This window comes from Emydura macquarii, unplaced genomic scaffold (genome assembly GCF_026122565.2).
Source record: "Emydura macquarii macquarii isolate MOO-44397 ecotype Brisbane River unplaced genomic scaffold, CSIRO-AGI_Emac_v2 contig_3389, whole genome shotgun sequence".
Taxonomy (NCBI): Eukaryota; Metazoa; Chordata; order Testudines; family Chelidae; genus Emydura; species Emydura macquarii.
Genome location: NW_027133526.1, coordinates 4,232 through 29,835, shown reverse-complemented (window position 1 = coordinate 29,835; position 25,604 = coordinate 4,232). Strand labels below are relative to the sequence as shown.

The 25,604-nt window shown below is 48.9% G+C and overlaps 1 protein-coding gene across 1 annotated transcript; it reads right to left on the bottom strand.

Moving 5' to 3' along the window:
• Positions 1–340: 340 nt before the first annotated feature.
• On the bottom strand, positions 341–1,303 carry LOC137144000 (olfactory receptor 14A16-like). The gene has a single exon (XM_067534083.1). It carries the CDS (start codon positions 1,301–1,303, stop codon positions 341–343), a length of 963 nt encoding a protein of 320 aa, XP_067390184.1.
• Positions 1,304–25,604: the final 24,301 nt, after the last annotated feature.

Genomic DNA, 25,604 nt, shown 5'->3' with positions numbered 1-25,604 from the left:
GAGATAATTCAGAAAAAAGAAAAAACAAGAACCCCAGAACTTCTCATATTCCAAGTAGAATTTCTACCCCCAAAAAGAAGAGTCAGAGACACCATGAAGTCCATCAGAAGCTTAGCTATGACTATGCATTTTATATGCAAAGTGCTTGTATAGCATGGTGATGGTGGCAGCATAACTCCTAAAATACATAGATTCTGATCTTTTCCTACGTGTGTAATTCAACAGTAACAGTGGATTAAGTGTGGATTTTTACTATGACATAAACAGATTGCTGACTATGTTCTCATGGTGGCAATATTTTCATCAGCTGATTATGTTTATAAAGAAACACAGCTTGCGATCATGGTCGAGGAAGAAAGACAGTCCTTTTATTCTTGGTGAATAATCTCCACCCAATCATCTTCTTCACTGCATTTTTTATCTCTTTATTCCTCATGCTATAGATGATGGGATTCGTGACTGGAGGCACCATGGAATAGAGAACAGCCACCAAGAGGTCCAGACCTGAGGTTGAGCTGGAGGTGGGTTTCAGGTAGGCGAAGGAGGAAGTGGAAAGAAACATGGTGATTACAATGAGGTGAGGCAGACAGGTGGAGAAGACTTTATGCCGGCCCTGCTCAGAGGGGATTCTCAGCACTGTTTTGAAGATCTGAACATACGACACAATCATAAAAACAAAGCAACCTAGACCTAAACATACACCAAATGTAATAAATCCAACTTCATTGAGGTACAAGTCAGAGCAGAAGAGCTTGAGTAGCTGGGGGATTTCACAGAAGAACTGATCCACTGTGTTGTCTCCACAGAAGGTTAATGCAAACGTGTTTCCAGTGTGCAGTGCTGAGCAGAGAATACCACTGATCCAGGCACTGGCTGCCATTTGGACACAAGCTCCCCTGTTCATCACTCTCTCATAGTGCAGTGGACGGCAGATGGCAACGTATCGGTCGTATGCCATGACAGTCAGTAAGGCAAGATCTGCTGAAATAAGGAACAAGAAGAGAAAGACTTGGGCGATGCATCCATAATAGGAAATCGATCTGGTGTTCATGAGCGAATTGGTCATGGATTTGGGGACGGTGACAGAGATGGAGCCGAGATCTAGAATGGCTAGATTCATCAGGAAGAAGTACATGGGGGTGTCAAGGTGGTGGTCAAGGGCTACAGCTGTGATGACGAGAAGATTCCCCACCAGGGCTACCAGGTAAACCACTAGAAATACAACAAAGTGCAAAATCTGCAGCTCCCAAACTTCAGAGAATCCCAGGAGAAGGAAGTCGGTCGCAGTGGCTTGGTTGGACATTTTCTCAGTACATTGTGTGATGCCTGAGGAGAGAAGGACAAGGACAATGGTCAGGATTAGCATGACAGAGGAATGACCCTGACTCCCCTCTTCATGATAGCTCATGATGTGACTGACAAAGGAGCACTGAACGTGTCTCTTCCATCGACAAAGGGTGGTGAGTGTTATCGCACAAGTGTAAATTGGCAGAGGTCGCTTAAAGTCAATGGAACTTCATCAGTTTATACAATTTGAGGAACTGGACCTAGGTTTCACTTGATCAAATGCATTAAAGAACGGAACAAAATACAGCCGAAGGGCAACATAAAGAAGATGGTCTCTTGATTCTGTCAAACAATAGACTAAAAATTTCAACATAACACAGAAATACTGAAACATCAACACAGTCTGATTCCGACTTCCCACAGAAAAACGTAGGAGAGTAAAAAGTCAAAAGTTCAGGCCTAAATTACAGGGAACCGGGTCAAGGCAAAGGCAAACCTTGTATCTGTTAATTGGTGTGAATTTTAATTAGAATCTGTTATCTCTCTTCCTCTCCTCCCTTCCTGGCCATCTGCACAGCGGATGAGTCTATCGCCATTCCTGTGCAAGGCCTTTTGGTGGGAAGAAAGCATTACTGTCCTTCTCCCCCTGGCATGCCTTTACATTAAAGAATGTTAGTGTGAAATTTATAGGTTTTAAGGTGATGTGCCTGACCTCTGTATGGTAACCCTGTAAACAACAAACGGGGCGGGTATAATTATATTCATTATGTAGTTGTTAATATTCATTTTATAAGTGTCAATGTAACCAAATAAGGGTCTATGAGGAGTTGTTGAAAACATATACATTTACATACTGGTATGGATAAAAGAATTGTAAAATAACCCCCTCGTCTCTCACTCGCAGCGTCGAGGTGGAACGAGCAGGCAATAAAGGGTCTGTCTCCCCAATCCACCCCCAGGACAACCTGTTTGATTATTTCTAATAAATACAACATTGACGCACCCAGCATTCTAAGTCTCAGCTTGCCTGTAATGATTCCTCCCCGAGCTCTGTATGTAGATGTCCTGCTACCTGGTTATACATTGATTGATGACTCTGATACCATCTTCACCCCCATGTCTGTATAATGATGGGCTAGTAGCATTGCTCTGTTACTGTTGTGTTGTGTCGCTTACTTCTGTGACTTCATGTGTGGGCCAGTGACAGTCAGGACACCTGGGTTCTGTTCTTGATCAGCCACCGACCTTCTGCGTGACCTTGGGTCAGTCACTTCCCCTCCCTCCTCTTCTCTACCTTGTCTACTTGGACTGTGAGATCTTTGGGGATGGATGGTCTGTGTTTTGTGATGTGTATGCTCAGTGCACCCATTTACTGCATTTATGCTCAGCTGGCAGCAGTGTTATACAATCAACATGGTGCAAGACCAGGAGGTTTCTGTTCTGGTCCCATTGACCTTGAGTAGGTAGCTTCAGTTGCTAAGGCTGGTTAGAACTCAGCTGGCCAGCCCGGACCAACACCATTTCTACCCCTGGCTACTCTGCTGTGTTTATCTCGTGCACAGGTATTGCACCTCTTGCCACCTAACCTGGGAAGCGTGCTGCTAGTTGCAGTAGAGATGTACCCTTCATGTCCTTGGCCAGGGTGAATAGAGCTATCCTGTGTAAAACCTATTCTGTCAGCCCTCAGCTTTGCTGCTGCTGCAGTTTTGCCATCCTGCCGCAATCCCTCTTCTACAGAAATAAAAGTGAAAGCAAAAGAATGAATGGTTTGAGAATATGGTAATGTTGGACAATATCAGTGTCGCCGCTTCTGCAGAAAGCTGCATTTCCAATTTGGAGTGGTCAGAAATGTTCTGCTAATATTATTTGCAAAGAGAAATTGGGTTTTAAAGTAAACAGATTTTCATAGAAATTCTCAGCTATCATCATCATCATCCTCCATTTGTAAATGTAGGAAAACTGAGAACTCCTTTCTGGGGAAGAGATTCAGGCTAAAAATGTTCAGTTTTCTGCAGTTTTTACTTGAAAATATTTGTTTCATTATTTTTATTTATGTTCTTAAATTTGCCCCGTATATTAAAACCTAAAATATATAATTGAAAGAGCAAACTTACTGCATTAGTCTTTGTGGAATTTTCCCCAAATTGTGATGCATTTCATCCTCCAGTGTGGGCAATCGTTGGCCATTATCTATCAATCTATCATGCTTCCATCACTGCATTATCCACCAGCTGTTTCCCTGTCCTTTCCCTGGGTTGCTGGATTTCCTGAGTTGTTGGGTTTCTCTGCAGTTCCTAGCAGACTGGGGTTCACTCCAGAGATGAGCGCTCCCTGCTCTCCTCCTTTGGCATCCTTGGCGGAGAGGTGAAGGACTAAATGGGAGGAGGGATTGACACACCTCCAGAGCTGAGCTTGGCTGGTGCAGGTTTCTGACAGGGTCACAGCCCAGGATGTCCCTGTTCTAGGGTTAAACAATTGAATCTGTCTCCAGGACTGTGAACCCTGCTCTGTTCTCACCTTAGTAGAAAACAATCCAGAGAACCTGCCCAAACTGATTCTAACCCCACAGAGGGGGAAGAGCACCTGCCCTGGCCTCACACAATGACAGCATCCCTGCAGGAACCCTTGGCTAAATACAAGGCAGGGCTGGGGCCCAAAGCATGTCCCCAGGTCTTTGCAGAATAAAATATATATTTGTAGCACAGACATGTGACCTACCATAGCTCAGAGTCTAGGGACACCAGAACCTCAGCTGGCCTGGAGTGGCTGGTTCCTCCATTAACTCCACATAATTACCTTTGTATGAGCAGGGATGTTTTCCTCCTGCATTGCATCAGCAGTTCTTGGGATGCAGCCACCAGAGGCGCTCACAGCGCAGGCTGCCCTGGGTGTTTGAAGCAGGTCACTAAGAGACACCCAGAAACAAACACTAAAAACTAAGGGCCAAGTCCTGAGCTGATGTAAATTGACACAGTTCCATTGACTTTCAGAGTAGCTAGGCCTTTTTGTGTCATCGGAGGATCTGGCCCTCTGATTTCAAAGGCACTGCAGCTGATTCACACAAGCTAGGATTCGGAACATTTGATTTCCATAGAGTTCCCTTGATTTACCCAAGCAGGGTATCTGGCCACACTGACTCTAATGGAGCTATATCCATTCAGAAAACTGGGGACCTGGCCCATTGACTTCCACAGAGCTACAGTCGATTTACACCAGCTCTCAGTTCTGGCTCATTACTGTGCTTCAAATCCATTTTCTTTCCTTTTTCCTGGTGCGTGAACCTGAGCCAAAGAAGAAAACAAAGTTCCTTTGCAGTCTGCTCTTTGACACCTCACTTTGCCCCGTGGGATTCATGGCAAGAGTGTAATCTTTAATGGTTAAGTAGTGATTCATTCCCATTAGGGATAGAAATTTTGGAAGAATTCAATGTTGCTGTGACTGATCTTCAGCTTTTTATTGGGATGGATGGCCCAACTTTCTTTCCTTCTTTCTTTCTTTGCCCTGGTCTTCACTTTCCTGGAGATTCGGCGGCAGTCGACAGGAGGTACACAAGCTTCACAGAGTAGCTTGCTTAACTCCTGTCGACTGCTGTGCTTCTCTTCTGCACGGTGACTTCCTGCAGAGCTGATGGGCTCTGCGTTCCCATTTATGCAGTGCTACGCCCCTTGAGGGGGTGGTTTTACAGTGTTGATGTCTATCTCGGTTGAGCAGGTCTACACTGACCACTCAATCAATCCAGATAGGTCAATCTGATGGCGGCAAAGTCGAAGTGTAGACAAACCCTTTCTTTCTTTCTTTCTTTCTTTCTTTCTTTCTTTCTTTCTTTCTTTCTTTCTTTCAGCAATTACATGTTTTTATTTACTGCACATGACACTGAAATAAAAGGCTCCTTTAGCTGCAGATGCCATACTGCATGATGTTTTAAAAAATGTTCCATTCACACTGGGTGTAGGTAGGTCAGAGAGATGGAAGAAATATGAAAAGCCAGATACGTAGCTGGTGTAAATCAGTGAAGATACATTGTAATGAATGGGCTAGTGCTGTACATCAGCTGTAGATCCACTGCAATCATTTGGGTCAGATCCCAGTAGGGTTAAATTTGCATAGAGCTATGGAGCGATGCCAGTTTACAGGAGCTGAATATCTGTAACACGAGGTCCAGTTTGATGTTTTTTCCTGTATCTGAGATGCTCGTTGCTCAGCACCACAGCCCCATTTTAATACCCATGGCAGATTGTAAGATTTCATGATAATTGTTAGTAGACTGAAATCTGTCAGATGGGCACCCAGCCAGCAAACAAACTGATCAATGGGGCCTGGGGCTGATAGGCAGCATAACAGGAATAGAAAGAGGTTGGGAGTGGGAAGAAAAGTTGAAACAGACACACCCACCCTGGAAAGGAGCTACTCCAGAAGAAGGGAAGCCATCTTAGTGGTATCGTGGGAGAAAGTGGGAAGAAAGTAATGTTGCTGAATCTGTTACACCCTCAGGGCAGCTCAACGATCTCACAGTAATTAGCTCAGGCTCACAGCAAACTCTGGGATATGTTGCTTTTTGAGTTTCACTTGGCTATTGTCTTAGGCCTCGGTAACATTTTCAGGCTTTCCTTCCGAACCTTGAGTACCAAAACATTTCTTTCTCAAAATCACACTAGACACCTATTTGCACCTTTAAGTCATGTCTACACAGCAAGCAGGATCCAACCACAGCGAATCTCAAAGCCCAAGTCTGCAGCTTTGACTCGCAAGGAATGTGTTACATTCCTAGAAATACCTGCGTAAACATTTGGGATCAGGCTATAGTTCAGGCTCTGAATACTACGGAGCAGGTCGGCACACGTAAGTTTTGCCTGGCAGGGAGTGGGGGATAGATGGTCTTGAACAGCCTCTCATTGCAGAACTGCCACTTTTGGAAAAACAAACACTTGAACCTTGAACCTTTAAACAGATCCTATTTTGCAAAAGTCCCCCCGAAATCTTTTTTAACAGTCCCATGCCTTTAAATCTGTCACCCGTGAACATGCAGATATTCTTCTGCAGAAGAGCTTAACGGTGCTAGGATTGAAACATAAGTTACATTGACTTTCAATCAGATTCATGCTCCTCATTCCCTTACTAATTTTAAAAACACCATCCTCAAAAGATTCCATTATGAAGACAGAGATACCTACACACACTTTCCTGGGGGCGGGGGAGGTGGGTGTGGAGATAGACAGACAGAGAGACAGACAGATAGATAAGCATCCCTGGATTCATGTCCAACAGGGCAACAGGACTGGTCTGGGTTTGGAAAAATGGTAAGCGATAAGAAAGTGAAGAAACCTTTTCTGGAGAGTTGGATAATGGCTACAAAAGCCAACTGGGATTCACGACTCCTCCTAGGTTGTGTTCCTGACTCTACAGCAAGGTCATTGTGGAGCCATGAGAGAGCCCTTTCATCTCCATTGTGGATGCTATTTCCATGTACAGCAGGGTAATGCGAAGAAATTGCACTGCCTTCAGTGAAATTACCCCAGATTTATGCTGGTGTAGCTGACAGCAGAATCTAGCTTCTGGGCTGCCGTCTCCTCTTTCAAAACTGATGATAAAATTTACCTAACCTTATGTCTCTTTGGGTGAAAAAGATTTACAAACCATTAGTCCTGATTCTTCTTTCCTGCACCTTGGTGTAAATGTAAAGTAATCCTGTTTGGTCAGTGGACTTCTTTATCCTCTCACGCAGCCCAGTGTAAATCAGGAGTAACTCCACTGGAGTCAATGGAGCTGATTCCCCCACCCTCCTTCTCATATTACACCAATCTTCACAAGCTAAGGATATGACTCAAGGATATTGAAGTGTTTAGCACAAAAGGAGAGTCATTTGAGTAGCCTAATTCTGACCCTGGTTCTTCTGTTTCCCTCCACAGGCAGCACACAATGTTCTCAGACAGACAAAGTCCAAGCAAACTACAGTGACAACGTTCCTTCTCCTGGGATTCTCTGCTGTTCCGTGGTTTCAACAGGAGAAACTGAGGAACACGCCAGAATCTCCCACAGCCAGTGATTAACACGCTTATTTGAGGGGGAGGACAACACTTCCTCAAATGCCTGCTTCTCTTCAGGGAAAGGGGAATTGAAGTGGGGTGTCCCACAGCTGAGGTGGCTGCGCTAACAAATGGGCTAAAAGCTAGAAGCGGGGCGTCCCCTGCAGCCCTGGCTGATTTGTGTGGAGCTGGCCATGCACTGCCGCTGTTTTGGAGAAACGCTGTCGGTGCCTGGCTCCAAAAGAGGGTCCTCAGCTGTGGCTCACAAGCACAGATGCAACGCGTCGCCAACCCTGGCTTAGGTGCTAAGCCCCTGAAAGTGCAGGGGAGGAGGGGAGGAGATAGGTTTAGGATATGCCTAGGCCAGGGTTCCTGGATCCCAGTTGGCAGCGAGGCCCTAAAAAGCTTCTTTGTGGATTTGGTCCCAGGAGCATAAGTTCAATGCTAAATTTAGAATAGGTCCATACTGCTGGCCAAAATATTTCCGCCCCCCCCCCCCCAAAGAAAAAAATGTCTTTCCACACTTTTCATTTTGGTTGCAGAATGGGAAACTAGCAACAAAAACCTGAGCGTGACCTAGTAGAATTTTCTGTACATATTTTGTCGGAATACTGTGTGTGCCTCAGTTTCCCCTATATACTGTGTTGTCAGGAAAGGGGCTGTTTACCCCCGGGCAGGCTACCCCACAGGGGTGACTGAAGCCTAACTGTCTGGGACCTGGCTCCTTCTTCAAGACAACAGCAAATCCAATCACCAGGACATTTGGTACATAGCAACTAACGACTCTGGATGGCCCATTCGCTAGGGGAAGCCAGCCGTATTTGACCAGCTGGGCAACAAAGGATGGAGGAGGGGCCGAATGGGCCTTGGCCTAGGAACTTGAACAAAGAGCACACAGAGACAGAGCTGGAAACCGCTTGGCTGGATCTCTGGGTAACCGGAAAGAACCACGCTGTAACTTTCTTTTGTCTGTGCTAACCCAGGACATTCTACGCTGTGTTCCAGACAGCTAAGAACGCGACTGCTTTTACAGCGCTGCCCGAGTATCCCTGAGGATGCTGAAGTTGGGCGTGAATGGGTGAACAAGTCTCTCTCAGGTTTCAACTCAGATGGACTGGGTGAAGGGAGCTCCCGGTGTGAAGCAGGGGTGCTGAAGCTGCTAAGGTTTGGTGCAAGGAGGTGATGAATTCCAAGCAGCTTACTTTAGTGAAAGAAGGAGACACTAAAGGGGGCTGGCGCTCTGACGGGGTCCTCTGACTGTTCCGGAGCAATGAGTCTGGGACAGACATATGTTCAATTTTTAATTTTGCTATAAAAATGTAGTTTGCAATGAAAAAAATTCAGTTTTCAAAAACCAGAAAAACCTTCATATTTACAGAGTAGGGACTTTCAAAAGACTAATAATAATATTAATAATAATAATAATAATAATAAACACCCTTTCAAAAACTTAATTTAAAAAAAAATCTGTTTTCAGTTTTGGGTTTTTGTCAGAAATTAAAAAATTAATAATAGGAAATTTTGGAAGAAAAGTAAATTTCCATTTAAAAAAAGAGCATATTTCAACCAGTGTTAGCTAAATTATTGCCATGAGGGAAATTCATCCAGGTGAAGAGGATCCACACAACACGTCTGTGTCACTAAACTCCCACTTGATTTCCCAAGAGGGTGCATCATTGTTGCATACACATTGAGCTGGCCTTCTACACAGGTGTGATTCTTACTCTTTGTGATGTAACATACACTAAAGAGGGGGGGCTTTTGAAGATTTCACCCTATCTCCTATTCTGTTATCATATCACTTGACCAAACCTCTCTGGCTAGTGACACAGGGAATTCAGAATATTTAGATCCATGACTTGAGGTGCCATTACTAACAGCAAGGACCTATGCCACATAGAATCATAAAAGATTAGGGTTAGAAGAGACCTCGGCAGGTCATCTAGTCCAACCCCTGCTCAAAGCAGGACCAACTCCAACTAAACCATCCCAGCCAGGGCTTTGTCAAGCTGAGCTTTAAAAACCTCTAAGGATGGAGATTCCATCACCTCCCTAGGTAACCATTCCAGTGCTTCACCACCCTCCTAGTGACAGTTTTTCCTACTATCAACCACATTGTTGAGCAACTCTTATTCTGCCTAGCAGAAGACAGCAGTAGAAGTTGAAATTTTCAATAGGACCTAAGAGACTTAGATGCCCAACTTCCACGGGCTTTAAATGAGGTTTGGGAAAGTATCTCCATTAGCTTCTTTGAAATCCCAGCCAGAAGCACTCCCCAGTGTGTTACTTTGCATTGTTAAGCAGATGTGTGTGTCTCCATTGTCGTGAGCAGTTATTCCCTGGTCAGTGAGAGGAAACTCACCGTAATTCATCTCCATGGAGTTACTCCTGATTTGCACATATATTTCTCACTATTTACTGAGGGTATTATAGCAGTGTTAATGAACTCCATGACTGGTAAATCTGAAAATGGGGTGCCGATCCTTAGTTGGTGTCAATTGACACAACTCAATTGGATTCGGGGGTGTTTTGGTAATTCAAACCAGCTGGTGATCTGGCCCACTGACTCCAATGGAGGAACGCTAATTTACACCAGCTAAAAATTTGTCCCGCTTTCTGGCAGATTCTCAGAGGCAATCCACTGGCTACTGCTGAAATAATGTTTTAGATATTGGGGGAGGAACACTTGCTGAAAAATCATTCTGGGCACCAAACTCTCTTTGATTCTAGAGCCAAGATAAAAAGGCAGGTAGGTTTTTCTGAGTTCCTTTCTCAGTTCCAACTAAAGCTGGACTAAAGTTGAATTGCTCATTCTCGCAGCCAACCTGAGGCACAGACTCCTCTGGGGATTCTAGCCCAATGGCCAACAAATAACACGGAACGAAGCCATGTCTAGAAGTCATTTTTTAAACCACTCTTCTTCTCAAGGTAAAGGGCAAGGGACTGGCTATCGGAAATTTTGTACTTGCTCTGAGACAGGCATGTTTGATAGTTCAGAGAAAGAATTTAGGACTTTGTGACCTTATGTTACTATTTCAGAATGTTTAGTCCCCTTAAGATTTATGTCAAATACGGAAGGAGAAATTTCAGCTAATATCTATCCAATAGCTCAGAGAAATAATATATGTTATATTAATGACTTGCAGATAATACCTGTTGATGTGGTGTACACTGCACCTGACAGATAAGTATTGTTTAACACCTTGGTTGGGGCCTACTCTCCTGTTCACTTCAGTGATTGTTGGAGGAAGCCGGTGGCCTAGGATTTTCAAAGGAATCTAAGGGAGTTAAGGCCAGATTTGCAAAGGTATTGAGGAACCTAAAATGCAGATAGGTGCCTATTGGATATATATATAAGCACGGAAGGTGGTTAGGTGTCTAACTCTGTGTGTGCTTTCATGTACCTACATGCACCATTGGTCTGTGTGCATCCTCACGGGTATGTGTGAGGTGGGGAATAAACACTCAGTTAATATTTGTGGCAATAACTGGATTCTGGGATTATCATACAGGCCTGTCTGTGCATCACTTAATGCTACCAAACAAATTAACAGCAACAATAGGACTGAATGATTTTAGGGTCTGAGTTATAAACACCCCCAATTATCATTGTAAAACTCAGGTTCCATAACTAACTTTCCCAGCCATTAGTTATTAGTGGTTACTGATCTGTTGTCAGTTGCTAGTTGTCAGTGTAGGCTGCATGCGTGTGTACCTCATGTAGGTGCTGTCTTAGCTCCGCAGACAGCCGAGACAGTGCTCACGATCGAATGAATCGACACAACCACGGATTCGCTGAGCAAGGAAGGCATCCAGGCCAGGTTTATCGCAGCTGAAGCACAATGAGAAGTGACATACAGAGTATCTATGGGTACACTTCAAATACGAGTGCTCCGTTACAATGGATTCGGCACAACTTAACAGTGGGACTCTCCGTTATCCCCTAGGCCGGACAACATTGTTCCCTCCGACACGCTCTTTTATACACTGTTACAGACAATTCCGTTCTGCCCCCTTCAACGTAGGTAGTTGCCACCCTCTTGACATAGTCTAACACCATCCCTCACCTTGCACTGGATGGTTCGGGGAAAACAGCTCTATTTGTCGTTTTAGCAGACATCTCTATCCATCAAAGTGTCATTTCAGGGGGGGTCTGATGGCCCTTGTTATCTCTTTGGTCCTAGTACCTTCTGTCTCTGGTATATATAGTTTAGATATTAGTAATGTTTTGATATTAGTAATATTGCTCTTCTTCGTGCCAGTTTCTGTGAGGTTGTAAGTTTACAGCCTCACTCCTGTTCATGGTTTTTTCCACTTAGGCCTTATGCCTTAGCCTGTTCTGCTAGGTTTCAGGCCTCAGGCTCTCACTTTCTACTGCATTATTCATATGAAAACCACAGAGCTGTGTGTAACACCAACTGACCACTTTACTGGCAGCCTCAGAACTTGGTGCCTACACTGTGACTGTCTTCGCTTAACCTGTCTTCTGAGTTCTGACCTAGAGAAATGAGCTCCTCCGGTCAGATTTGGATCACATTGTCTGACAGGACTGGGGTGTGTGTGTGTTTGCATGAGCTTGTATTCCCACTTCTCTCTCTCTATCTAATCACTTATCTATAAAACTATCCACCCATCTAATTGTCCATCTGTCCACTATCTCATTTTCCATCTGTATAATCCTCTCCACATCCACCTAATTGTCCATCCTGCTGTCTGTCTGTCCAACAACATCTAGCCATTTTTTCCTTTTACTATTTAGCCACCTAATTGTCCATCCATCTGTATTTCTGATTGTCCACCTACTCTTCTGTCAATCTGCCAGGTCATCCATTCATCTGTCTAAACGGCTCTCATCTACCTGTCTAATGGTGTTTATATTCACCTGCTCTATCTATCTGTCTGTCTGTCTATCTATCTATCTACTGATAATGGCCCCATCAATGTGGGAAGTGAACTTCAGAGAGCAGGGGCTGAGGAGTGGGTGTATTTCACAGTCATGGGCACTAAAGTCAGTTTAAAAATATATCATGATTATTGGTAATATTCCTTCTGACTCTGAGTGTAGCTAATTTCACAAGCAAAGCAGATGGGAATTGGAGCTGATAAAGGGCTTGCTGTGTGGCTGTAACACTCTGCTAAGTGCAGAAGTGGCAAGGGGATAGACTGTAACAAGAGCTGTCTTGGTCTCTGGTAGCTGATGAGAAAAGAGGCAATGAACAGTTTGTCCATAGTGTGTAAAGTGCTTGACCATAAGGACGCTGCTGTTTCTACATGTCTGATCACAGCTCTGCAGTGACAGATCCCCAGCATGAAGCAACGCTGCTCAGTGGCATTTGAAACACGTTAATTTCATTGACTCTCGCTTAGGATAAAAATAATTATCAGTTAAAAAGCCCTGCTTCATTGTGTGCTCATTAAAATAATCTCTTTAGCAACGTAGCTACTAAAAAGAAATCTCTCCAATTAGCCAGGCAGTGGCTGTAGCTCGACAGGGATTTACAGGAGGACTCACAGCTCGTTATAATTTCTCGTGTCTTAATCAGCTCTCTGAGAAACGTTCCGTCCCACTGAGACCTGGCCACTGGCTGGAGATCTGACAAAACTCTCTAGAAATTAAGGGCCAGCGACAGAAACAAAGTTACTCGCCATTTTAATGGGTCCCGTGACAGGCCAATAGAATAGAAACGTTCCTGGGAAATGCAGGTCTCGGTGGCAGTCCCATTGGGGCTGATTAGAAAAGAAAGTCAGAGGCATGGATTGAAGTTAGACAAAGGAAAGGGAGGATTTGTTCCTTTGGCAAGCAGCCCCTGATGTGTAAAGGGAAAGAGGTCAAGCCAGTTGCGCCAGCTGCTGTGAAAGGCAATTCTTCGTTCACAAACTCCACCAGAGTCCCCGTGAGCGAGGGAAAGTAACGGGGTGTGCGGAGTGCTGTGAAATGGATGTAAACAAACCAGAGATTCCCACCAGGTTAGCCAAGGCAGCAGGGCCCAGCCGTAGTGAGCGAAAGGCAATTCCAGGTTTCTAGGCCTCAGTGACAGAGATCAGCCAACACACCTGGATTGTGACGAGCTTTGCTGCCCTGCCCACGAGCCCCAGCTCTGCCGGTGCCCCTCAGCCCTGACCCGCAGCTCCTGCTATCTCTGCCCTGGGTTCCATTCACTGATGTGTCTCTGTCCTAACCTATAAAGCCCCCGCTATTGCTGTCCTCTAACTACTTCCCAGCTCTACCAATTCCCCTCAGTCGGAAGTTACAACCCGCTCTGTGCCGGCTGTCCAACCCCAAACACACGACGCTGGCTGTTCCCCTGGATCCTGACCCTCTGTTAGTCACCTGCAGCCCGGCCTCTCTCGCTCCCCTCCCCACACAGAGCTCTCTGGATGCAGCACGGCTGGGACCTGCCTCTACCCCAGGTGTGCCGGCACACAGCCCTGACAGGGCATGAGTCTGCAGGCCTGGCCCAGGAGGGTACAAATACACACACACACACACACACACACACACACAGAGCAGATCCCATACAGTCCAGCAGGGGTGTCGGCAAAAAAACACAGAACAAATACACACACACATTCCTTCCATCAGGGGGCAGCCGTCACACATACACTAAGCAGCTCTTATTCCTTTCTGGAAAGGCCTGTTGTGAAACAAACACACAAACACACACACACCCAGCGGTCACACATACAAAACCTGAACAGATCTCCATGTTTCCAGCAGAGGCCAGCAGTGAAACACACACACCCGTTACACACACACGCACAACCACGCGGTGCTTGGAGGTCCATGGAAGTACCATAGATGAGCTAAGCCTGGCATTTTGAAAGGAGATGACAGAAGTGAGATGCCCAAACTCCATTGACATTCGGTAGGATTCAAGTGTCCAATTCCCTTTGGCTCCATTGCAAAGCCCAGCCAGATTATTATTTTTAGCCTTAGTCACCCAAGTTTGAAAATGTTGGCCCCAAATCAATCTGTCAGTGAATTAGTATCTATGAAAACCTTCCTGAATCTGTCATTTTGGGCAAAGGGGGGTTACAAAATTAATTTACAGTCAGGGGACCCCAGGCTAAAAGGACGTTTTGAACGCCTATTTATCACAGTTTCTCTAATGCCTGGTCGACAATTAAAAACCCAACACCCGTGACCAACGCAGCTATGCTGACAAAACCCGCAGTGTAGCCATCTGTTGGCATAGGCTCCATGGGTACATTTAGAGACAGATGTGTAAAGGAGCTTAGGCACCTAGTGGGACTCTCAAAATTACCCGGGCACCTAACAATCCTTGACATTAATGGGTTTGAGATGCCCGGCTGCTCTGGAAATTCCCACAAGGCCCCTAAATACCTTTAAAACCTGGACAGAGTGCGTCGCTCAGGCCAGAAACCCTCCCCCAGAGATTCTAGCGCGGCAGTGAAGCTGATCCCGTTGTGATGGGGTGGCCTCCGTGCTCCCCTGGGCCGAGCGCTTCTTCACTATGGTAGGACACAAAATGGCCGCCCGCGACTCCCACCAGTCTCAAGATGGCGGCCGTCTCTCTTCGGACCAGTCTTCCCGCAGGTCTTCGCAGGCCGAGTAGTACCCTTGGGACCTTGGGTTCTAGGGTTTGGGGGTAGGGGGTGTCCGAGCCCGCCCTCTCCTTCGGACACCAGCCCAGAGGCCCTGGCTGACAGCAGTGGCTGGCTGCTGCTCTAAGGAAATGCACAAGTCTTTTCTCTGGGCTGCTTCCCTACCCGGGACCCCATCGGGGCTAAGTGGCCATCCCACCGGGGAAGCCCCCTGTTTTCCTCTGGCTTCTGCCACTCACTGTTCTCCTTCTCCTTCTCCAAAGCTCCTTCTCCTTCTCCAAAGTTCCTTTTCCAAACTCCAAAGCTCCTGCTCCTTCTCCAAACTCCAAGAGCACACTGCCTGGCTGGCAGGGAGCTCATATCTGCTCCCAGGCAGTGCTCAATGGGTCTCAGCTGGCTCTGGCCTCAGCTGACCCTAATTGATCCCAGCTGGCTCTGGCCTCAACTGACCCTGATTAGCCTGGAGGGAGCCTTGGGCAGCTGCTAGGGGAACAGGGCTTTGATCATTCTTGGGCTAACGTAGCGCCCTTCTACCACCCTCCGGTAGCCCCTGTCACATATCCCCCACCCCCTGCTCAACACCCAGGGGTTGGGCTACTTGGGTCGTGAGGCAGTGGACCCCTGAAAGGCCATCTGCATTGCCGTGCCGGTGGCCCGCTCGGTGCTGAATCGTGAACCGAAATGGTTGTAGGGACAGGAACCAGCGGGTTACCCTGGCGTTCTTTTCTTTGTTCCGGTGCATCCACAGCAATGGGGCATGGTCGGTGACAAGGGAGAACTCGCGCCCCAGAAGGTAGTATCGTAGGGTCTCCATGGCCCACTTTACGGCGAGGCACTCCCTCTCAACCACCGCGTACTTCTGTTCCCGGGGGAGGAGTTTCCGGCTTAGATATAGGATCGGGTGTTCTTCGCCCTGGACCATCTGGGATAGGATTGCCCCTAACCCGACTTCTGAGGCATCAGTCTGTAAAATGAATCGTTCTTGAAAATCTGGGGCGATCAACACTGGGTCACTGGAGAGGGCCAGACGCAGGTCCTTGAAGGCTGCTTCTGCCGCCTCGCTCCACTTTATCATGTCGGGCCCGCGAGCCTTGATCAGTTCTGTCAGGGAGCTCGCCCTGGTGGTGAAGTGTGGGATGAAACGCCGGTAGTAGCCAACCATGCCCAGGAATGCTCGTACCTGCTTTTTCCGATTCGGTCGGGGCCAGGACTGAATTGCCTCTATTTTACTGACCTGGGGTCTCACTACACCCCTCCCCACGATGTGTCCCAGGTATTTAGCCTCCGCTAGCCCAATAGCGCACTTGGCGGGGTTTGCGGTGAGGCCGGCTCGCCTTAAGGTTTCTAGCACCGCCTCCACTTTTCTAAGGTGGGTCTCCCAGTCGGGGGAGTGGATGACTATATCATCGAGATAGGCGGCGGCATAGCGGCCATGGGGTCGCAATAACTTATCCATGAGCCGCTGGAAGGTGGCGGGAGCCCTGTGTAGCCCAAACGGGAGGACCGTGTACTGAAACAGCCCGTCTGGGGTGGCAAAGGCGGTCTTTTCTTTCGCCTCGTCCGCCAGGGGGATCTGCCAATAGCCCTTCGTTAGGTCCAATGTGGTCAAGAACCTGGCCTTGCCCAGCCGGTCCACCAGTTCGTCTATTCGGGGGATGGGGTATGCGTCGAACTGGGAGACCTCATTCAATCGTCGAAAGTCATTGCAAAATCGTGTGGAGCTGTCCGACTTTGGCATGAGCACGATTGGACTCGACCACTGACTGTGAGACTCCTCGATTACTCCCAGTTCCAGCATCTTCTTTACTTCGTCCCGGATTTCCTCCCTCTTAGCCTCCGGGATTCGGTAGGGTCGCATTGTGACCTTGGTGCCGGGGCTCGTGAGGATGTGGTGGTATGTCTCTGTCGTGCGGCCCGGCCTGGTCGAGAATACATCCCTATTTCAGCTTACCATGTCTCGTACTTCAGCTTTTTGCGCCGGCGTCAGATCGGAGGACATTGTCACCTGGTCCCGGGGGTCGTCTCCCCGAGGCAGGACATTGAGGGCAACCATGCCTGCTTCCGGGGCCTGCCAGGCTTTCAGGAGGTTAATATGGTAGATCTGCTCCCCCTTTCGCCGATCTGGCTGCCACACCTTGTAGTTCACCTCTCCTACTGGCTCGAGTACTTCATAAGGGCCCTGCCACTGGGCCAGAAGCTTGCTCTCCGCCGTGGGGACTAGGACCTTTACCCGCTCGCCGGGCTGGAATCGCCTAACCCTCGCTAGCCGGTTGTAAGAGGTGCGCTGAGCCTCTTGGGCCTTCTCTAAATGCTCCCGGACAATAGGGGTGACTCGGGCTATCCGGTCCCTCATCTGGAGCACGTGGGTTATTATGTTCCTCCCAGGGGTTCGCTCTGCCTCCCAGACCTCTCGGGCTATATCTAGGATCCCCCGGGGGTGCCGTCCATATAGCAGTTCAAAAGGGGAGAATCCAGTTGAGGCCTGGGGCACTTCCCGGATTGCGAACATAAGGTATGGTAGAAAGTCGTCCCAGTCCCTCCCATCGTGACTCACCACCTTCCGGATCATTGACTTGAGGGTCCGGTTGAATCTTTCCACCAGGCCGTCGGTTTGGGGGTGATACACCGAGGTTCGTAGGGTCCGCACATGAAGGAGATCACACAGGTCCTTCATTAACCTCGACATGAACGGGGTCCCTTGGTCCATCAGTATCTCCTTAGGAATTCCCACTCAGGCAAATACCCCCAGTAACTTGGTGGCGATCACCTTGGAGGTTGCGCTCCGCCGGGGAATGGCTTCTGGGTAGCGGGTGGCATAGTCCAGGATTACAAGTACGTGCTGGTGTCCTCGAGTCGACTTCTCGAGGGGCCCCACCAGATCCATCGCTATACGTTCAAATGGAACCTCGATGATTGGTAATGGCACTAAGGGTGCCCTCAGCCGGGGTCGGGGGCTGTGTAGCTGGCATTCAGGACACGAGGCGCAGTAGCGCCGGACAGACTCGTGTACACCTGGCCAGAAAAACCTCCGCAGGATTCGGGCGAGGGTTTTCTCTGCTCCCAGGTGTCCCCCAAAAAGGTGGCTGTGGGCCAGGCTTAACACGGCCTTCTGGTGCTTTGCGGGGACTAGGAGTTGGCGCACCTCCTGGTCCTGGTCAGGCGCTACCCGATAGAGAAGATCTTTCTCTATTATGAAATAGGGTCCTGGCCCGGCCGTCTTCCCTTCCACGGGTACCCCTTCTACCCTTGCTACCTCCTTTCTGGCGGTTTCATAGCGCAGATCCTCGGCTTGGTCTCGCCCAAAGTTTTCCCGTTGCTGCCCGAGGGGCCCTATTTCAAGGGGTTCGGATGTCCCCTCCGGGTCCCGCTCGGTGACCACCTGATGGGAACCAGCCTCAGCCGGGTTCTCTCTGGGGCGGGGGTCAGCTGTGGCCGCTTGGGTCCTTTTCCCCACGAGTGTGGCCCTCAGGCCCTGGCGTAGGATTTGAGTCCCCAGGGCCTTGGCTGCTCTCCTTTCCTGCTTTGACTTCCGTCCTTTCCCTGGTTCGGAGAACAGGTCGGGGGTGAGTTCCGGGAATATTGGCGCTGACCCCTCAGCCTCGGACGGCGCTTCTCCTCTTGGGGCCTCGGGCTCCTCCAGTCCCTCTGCCGGGAGTAAGGCCCCGAACTGGGGGAAGTCTCGGCCAATGACTACGGGGTATGGGAGTTTCGGGACCACCCCTGCCGTCACCTTGGTAAGGGCCCCCTGCACCTCAATTTCCACTGGGATGGTGGGGTAGTAGGCGACTTCGCCATGGACACAAGTTACACCGGTGCGGTGGGGCTGAGCCTGGTGGGTCGGGTCCACCAGGTGGCCAGAAACGAGCGTGACGGCGCTCCCTGGGTGTCGAGCCCATTCAGTCTTACTGGACGCAGGTATCGGTGCAGGGTATCTGCAAGCCCCGCTAGGTAGACCAGGGCGCAGGGATCCGTCCAATTCCCCAGGTTGCACTGCATGGGTTCCTCGGTGTTCAGACATTGGGCCGCCAGGTGTCCCCACTCCCCACAGGCGTAGCATCGATATGGGGCCCTGGTTGCAGATGGGGTTTTGGGGCTTGCGGGCCACAAAGGGGCTCCCCTTGGCTCCCTTGGAGTCCCTGTTGGGCCCTCAGGCTCCCTTTTCCTTCTCTCCGTTCTACCGGGTGTCCCCGTCATGGGCGCCACCGGGAGGGACCCGGGTCGTGGTCGGGAGAGCTCTCGGGCCGTCAACCTTCTCTCTACCAAGGTGACCGCTTCGTCGTACGAGGCAGGGTCGTGTTGTCCCACCCACGCGCGAAGATTGGGGGTTAGCCCCCTCATATACCGGTCCAGGACCAGGAGTTCTATGATCGCCTCCGAGCTGTTGGCCTCTGGGCATAGCCACTTCCGGGCAAGATGGACGAGGTCGAACAATTGCGCTCGGGGTGCCTTGTCCTCCCGGTATCGCCATGCGTGGTACCTCTGGGCCCGGACAGCCCACGTCACCCCCGCCCGAGCCAATATTTCTGCTTTTAGCTGGGGGTAATCGGCTGCCGCGGAGGAGGACATATCAAAATAGGCCTTCTGAGCCTCCCCACTCAGGAAGGGGGCCAGGATTCCAGCCCACTGGTCCCGGGGCCAGGCTTCTCGCTCCGCGGTCCTCTCGAAGGTGAGGAGATAAGCCTCAATGTCGTCCCCCGCAGACATCTTCTGCAGCCAATGGGTGGCCTTCCGCATCGGGGGGGCGCCTACTCCTTGCCCGGGGCTTGGGAGGGCCCTTAGTTGGGTCACCACCTCCCGCAGGAGGGCTCGGTCCTGGGCCGCCTGGCTAATCAGCAGTTGGTTGGTTTCCTGTTGGACCCGGAGCGACTCTTGCTGAGCCGCAGTAGCCTGCACTAGTGCACGGACAACGTCATCCATCTTGGCAGGGCCGGGGTACAAGGGCCTTGTGCCCAGTGCGCTCTCACCTCGGCAGAAGGAAAGAGGTGGATCCCACTCCTGACACCAGTTGTGATGGGGTGGCCTCCGTGCTCCCCTGGGCCGAGCGCTTCTTCACTATGGTAGGACACAAAATGGCCGCCCGGGACTCCCACCAGACTCAAGATGGCGGCCGTCTCTCTTCGGACCAGTCTTCCCGCAGGTCTTCGCAGGCTGAGTAGTGCCCTTGGGACCTTGGGTTCTAGGGTTTGGGGGTAGGGGGGTGTCCGAGCCCGCCCTCTCCTTTGGACACCAGCCCAGAGGCCCTGGCTGACAGCAGTGGCTGGTTGCTGCTCTAAGGAAATGCACAAGTCTTTTCTCTGGGCTGCTTCCCTACCCGGGACCCCGTCGGGGCTAAGTGGCCACCCCACCGGGGAAGCCCCCCTGTTTTCCTCTGGCTTCTGCCACTCACTGTTCTCCTTCTCCTTCTCCAAAGCTCCTTCTCCTTCTCCAAAGCTCCTTTTCCAAACTCCAAAGTTCCTTTTCCAAACTCCAAAGCTCCTGCTCCTTCTCCAAACTCCAAGAGCACACTGCCTGGCTGGCAGGGAGCTCATATCTGCTCCCAGGCAGTGCTCAATGGGTCTCAGCTGGCTCTGGCCTCAGCTGACCCTAATTGATCCCAGCTGGCTCTGGCCTCAACTGACCCTGATTAGCCTGGAGGGAACCTTGGGCAGCTGCTAGGGGAACAGGGCTTTGATCATTCTTGGGCTAACGTAGCGCCCTTCTACCACCCTCCGGTAGCCCCTGTCACACCGTGTTTCAGGCACTGGGCAGGCATTCAGAAACCTCAGCTCAGACAATGAGCCAGTCACTTTGGCGGGTGATTTCAAACTAAAATTAACTGGAACTGTGTGTCCAAATCCCCTCGTCTCGACCTTCCTTCTTGTGGGCCAGATCCCCGGCTGGTACAAATCACCCTTTCCTTAATTGCAGTGTGCAGGCCACATTCCCAGCTAGTGTAAATCAGCCGTAGCTACACTGGAGCCAATGGGCCAAACCCCAGTGGATATCAACCCAATGTAGCGCCATTAGAGTAAATGATCGAGACCCCCAACTGCTGTAAATCAGCCACAGCTCCACTAGAGTCAATGAGACAGAACCCCAGCTGGTGTAAATTGCCTGGGGATCCATTGGAGTCCATGGGCCAGATCCCCATCTGGTGTAAATGAGCCATGGATCCATTGGAGTCCATGGGCCAGATCCTCCCTGGCTACCTGTGTGGCTGCACAAGTCACCTATTTTGCCCTGTGCCTCAGTTTCTCCAGGTGTCAATTAGGGGAAATGGCACTTTTCTTAACCCCTGGGGCACTGGGATAGTAAATTGTTAATGTTAGTGACCTTGAGGCATTAAGACACTGCAGGGCTGATCTTAGGAAGGTGGATTCTCAGTGTCTGAGGAATCAGTCATCTGTGCCTCAGTTCCCCTCTCTTTAGAAAGAGGATAAAACTCTTTCCCTACCTCACGTGGACAATGGGAGGTTACATTTATCACTGGCTGAGCAGTGTCTGGACACTGATGTGCTTGGAAGTCTCTAGTTACCTTGATAGACACTGGAATCCCAAACAATGGGCCCCAAACTGGACCCCACGGAGAGCAAAGCCAAGTGCCCCAGTGTCGCCATAAATGGGGCCTGTGAGCCATGCTTGTGGCTGGATTAACAATAAAAAGGCAAATTTCTGCGGGGGCCTGGCATGCTGAGATCTGATAAAAATTTAGAGAGCCCCCATGAGGCTGGCATCTCAGAATTATGATTGAGAAATGCAGTATGGCAATAGAACAGCAAAGAGAAAAGACCGGAGCAAGCGGATGATATCAGATAAATTCTGTTTGCTTTATGTGATCACCAGAGAGCAGCAAAGGAGAAGTAATGAAACAAAAGAGGAAGTGGGTAGAAGGAGAGAATAATTTGTAGATTAATAGATTTTTTAAACCCGGAAATTACCAGTGTGATCATCCAGCCTGACCAAGATAACACAATCCAGAGAAGTTCCCTGAATTAATTTCTGCTTGAAGTCTAATAGGTGTGCTTGAACTCACACAGATGAGTTAGTGAAACAATTTCAGACAGGGACAGCTACGTTGTGAAATGAGATTGAGGAATATGAATAAAATACATTGATCATCTCAATATATTATTAATTATTATTATTAGAGCACCTAAAGTCTTTGCCCAAGATCAGGGCTTTTTTAACTATCCATGGTATAGAAACAAAATAAGACACAGCCCCTACACCAAAGTGCTTACAATCTAAATAGAGAAAACAGAAAATGGTTAGAAGGAGAAACTGAGGCACAGAGCAGGGAAGTGACTTGCCCAGGTTCACACAGCAGGCCAGTGGCAGAGCCAGGAACAGAACCCAGGTCTCTCTGTTTACATTTTAGGAGAAGGGAAAAGTTTAGAGCTTCATGATACCCTGGAATGAAAATGAACTGGCAGGCTTGCATCTTCCATCATCGTTATTAGGCATTACTATGGCAACCAGAGATCCCAATCAAGATCAAGGCCCCATTGTGCTCGGCACCGCATCAACACATGGCGAGAAACAGTCCATGGCCAAAAGCGTAATGAGACAAGACAGAGAAAACATGGGAGGAGAAACAGAGGCATGGAGGCGTTAACAACGCTCCTGTGAGTAAGACGGAGTCATTTAAACACAGGGGGAGTGATGGGAAAAGTCATGGATTCCTCGATTCCAAGGCCAGAAGGGACAGTTAGACCTCTGGATGGGGTGGCCATTGGTCCCACGCTGTCTGAGGCATCCACAGGAAAGGCTTACTGGGCAGGATGGGTTTCTTCAATGGCCCATCGGGAGAGCTGTGTGTTCTTACTGGGTCATTGACACACAGAAAGCTAGTCCTGATTTAAATTGGTCTTTGGGGGTGTCACCCAAGAACAAAACACGTTTGAGACACAAATACATAGCCAATATTCATAACTTCAGATACAAAATACATGCATTTCAACAGGGTTATCATACTTAGTACATTGTAACTTTTCCATTGATGCTTTACATGACATACTTTTACAAGACTTACTGCAACTTTGGACCAGAGGTAATACAGTGATAGAAATGGTCGCCTTTCTTTTCTACAGCATCACACCCTCAACTACCCCAGCTCCAACCCCCAATGCTCCCAAAGTGCCACATATGAACACAGACCCCAAAGTAAATATTTCCTGAAAAAAACCCAGCTCTGATCCTCCACATACCAATACATCACAAAGTCCCAGCTCCAAATAGACCTCCCCAAAACCCAAGCAGCCCCATGATTCCCAGCTCCAGCCATTCCTCCCACACCAGAGCTACAGCTCTGAACTGCCAGATACACCCACTCCCAGCTGCAACCATCCCCTCACTGTCAGGGCATAGCCTAGGCTCTTGAGATCTGTGCCGGGGCTGGGCTCGGGTCCCCTCCTGCATCTCCCTGGGCCCAGCCACTCCCTGTCTCAGTTGCACCGACTCTGCAGCAGAGGTTGATCCTCTCTAAACTGTCTGAAACACTTGGTCGGCTTCCTGCAGCCCCAAGCATATCGGAGAGGAGGGATGGGCAGAATTTGTAAAGGGGCAGCAAGCAAGCTGAATATGCAAGTGGGACAAAGAGGTGGAGGCACAGGAAACCCAGGGGCAAATTCCAGGACAGATAGTGGGCACTGGCTTTAAGAAAAGGGGAGGGGAACTGCCAGACAGTGTCAGAGGGGAAACCCAACTTATGGAGAGGTACAGGGAATAAGAGTTACCTCAACATGGGATGAGCCTTCTGCAGTGTTTGCAAAAATAGAGTGTGGGGAGGAGAAAGCCTTTATTCCCCCTCTCAAGATGGTCCACCACAGTACCCTGTTAGGTTAAATCCTTGGAAAGTACTTGCATTCAGATAGAAATCAGCATGAAACACCGAAAGATGCAAACCCATGAAAAGTCTTTATTGAACAGCACTAAAAACCAGCCAGGACTGGCTGAGCTACCCCCTAATAGTCTAACTCTATTGCTATGGCAACAATATAAGCTTGTTGCTACGGCAACTTAGGCAATATGGCAAGACACAAAATACACAACATATTTCTTCCCCCTTAATGAAAACGCCCATTTAACAGAACAGTCACTAAACTAGGGAATGAGGGCAGACTGCCTCATTTCCTGGCTAAACCTCGGGGATTATTCTGCCCCGTAACGTGGGTTTGTCCTAGCTTAAGATCCAGCCATTCAGGAAGCCTTCTCTCTCTAGGTGGATTATGGCGGACTTCTGGTGTTCTGGCACCGGTAGGTGTTATTGGTTCGGGTCTAACAATGGGCTCAGGACTTGTAGCTCGACCAGGTGAGGATGTTGTATCTGCTCGAACAGGAGAGGGGCCTGTATCTGCTGCAGAGGTGGATGGAGAAGGGGAGTCAGGAACGGGTGACTCTTGCCTCGACGATATTTCACGTGTAATGGTGAGGTCAGGCAGTTCAACTGGACTTGTGCCCTTCGGACATGGCAACAACTGATTTACATGCTGTCGCCAGGCCATGCCATGCCATCTGCAGTCTGGACAGTGTAGAAAACAGGACCATTTTGGGTGATGACTGTAGCAGGGACCCATTGAGCTCCAGAAGCATGGTTCCGAGCTAGGACAGGCTGTCCAGGACTAAAGATTCGGTCTTTCGCTCTGTGTGCATGTCTGATGACTTGGTTTTGCTGTTGACGTTCCACAACTTGTCGTACTTTGGCAGGTTTCAGCAGATCAAAGTAAGTGCACAGCTGTCATCCCATCATTAGAAAGGCCAGGGACGCTTTGGTCGTAGCACGAGGTGTGTTTCTGTAGGATAGTAAGAAGGTGTCCAGATGCTTTTGAATGGACGAATGTCCCCTTGTAGACCTTAAAGCTTGTTTCATGGTCTGCACAAACCTTTCAGCTAATCCATTGGTGGATGGATGATACGGTGCGGAAGGGATGTGATGTATCCCATTTGCTTTCATAACATTTTCAAACTCCTGAGAGACGAACTATGGTCCGTTGTCACTCACAAGTTGCTCTGGCAGACTGAAACAACTAAAGATTTCACGCAGTTTCTCGATAGTACTTTCAGCAGTAGTGGATGGCATTAGAGAGAATTCTGGCCATTTAGAGTGGGCATCTACAACAACCAGGAACATACTTCTTTCAAGTGGGCCAGCAAAACTGGTGTGAATACGCTGCCATGGGTGGTTTTCAGGCCAGTCCCATGGGTGTAGCGGAACCAACTGAGGTGCGTTCCTCACACTCTGACATGAAGTACAAGCTCTTGCCTTGTCTTCAATGGCACTGTCCAGGCCAGGCCACCAAAAGTAGCTTGGTGCAATTTATTTCATGCACACTATTCCACAATGGCCTGAATGTAGCTGTTCTAACATCTGTGACCTCAGTAGTGAGTCAGTCTCTGGGGTCAGGTGATCATTCATGTCTGGCAATGGGTGTGATTTTTCCCGCTTGAGCCAAAGTGCTCACAGGTGCTTAGGCCAGTCCATTGTTCCTGTGCGCCTGCCTCTGCTGGGCATGGAAACACAACTTTGTGCTTGCCTGCATCTATTTAAGCTATGTGAGACACGTTTGGGGATATGATATAGCAGGGTTTCATATCTGTACATGTGTATGACATTGCAGGGAGCATGCTACCATAACAATAATTTTCAGTATGCCATGAGCATTCCAGAAACACCTTCAATGGCCACTTTGCATCAGACAAGACACAGTTCTACTGTAAGGGTGAACATAAATGATACACAAATCACACCGT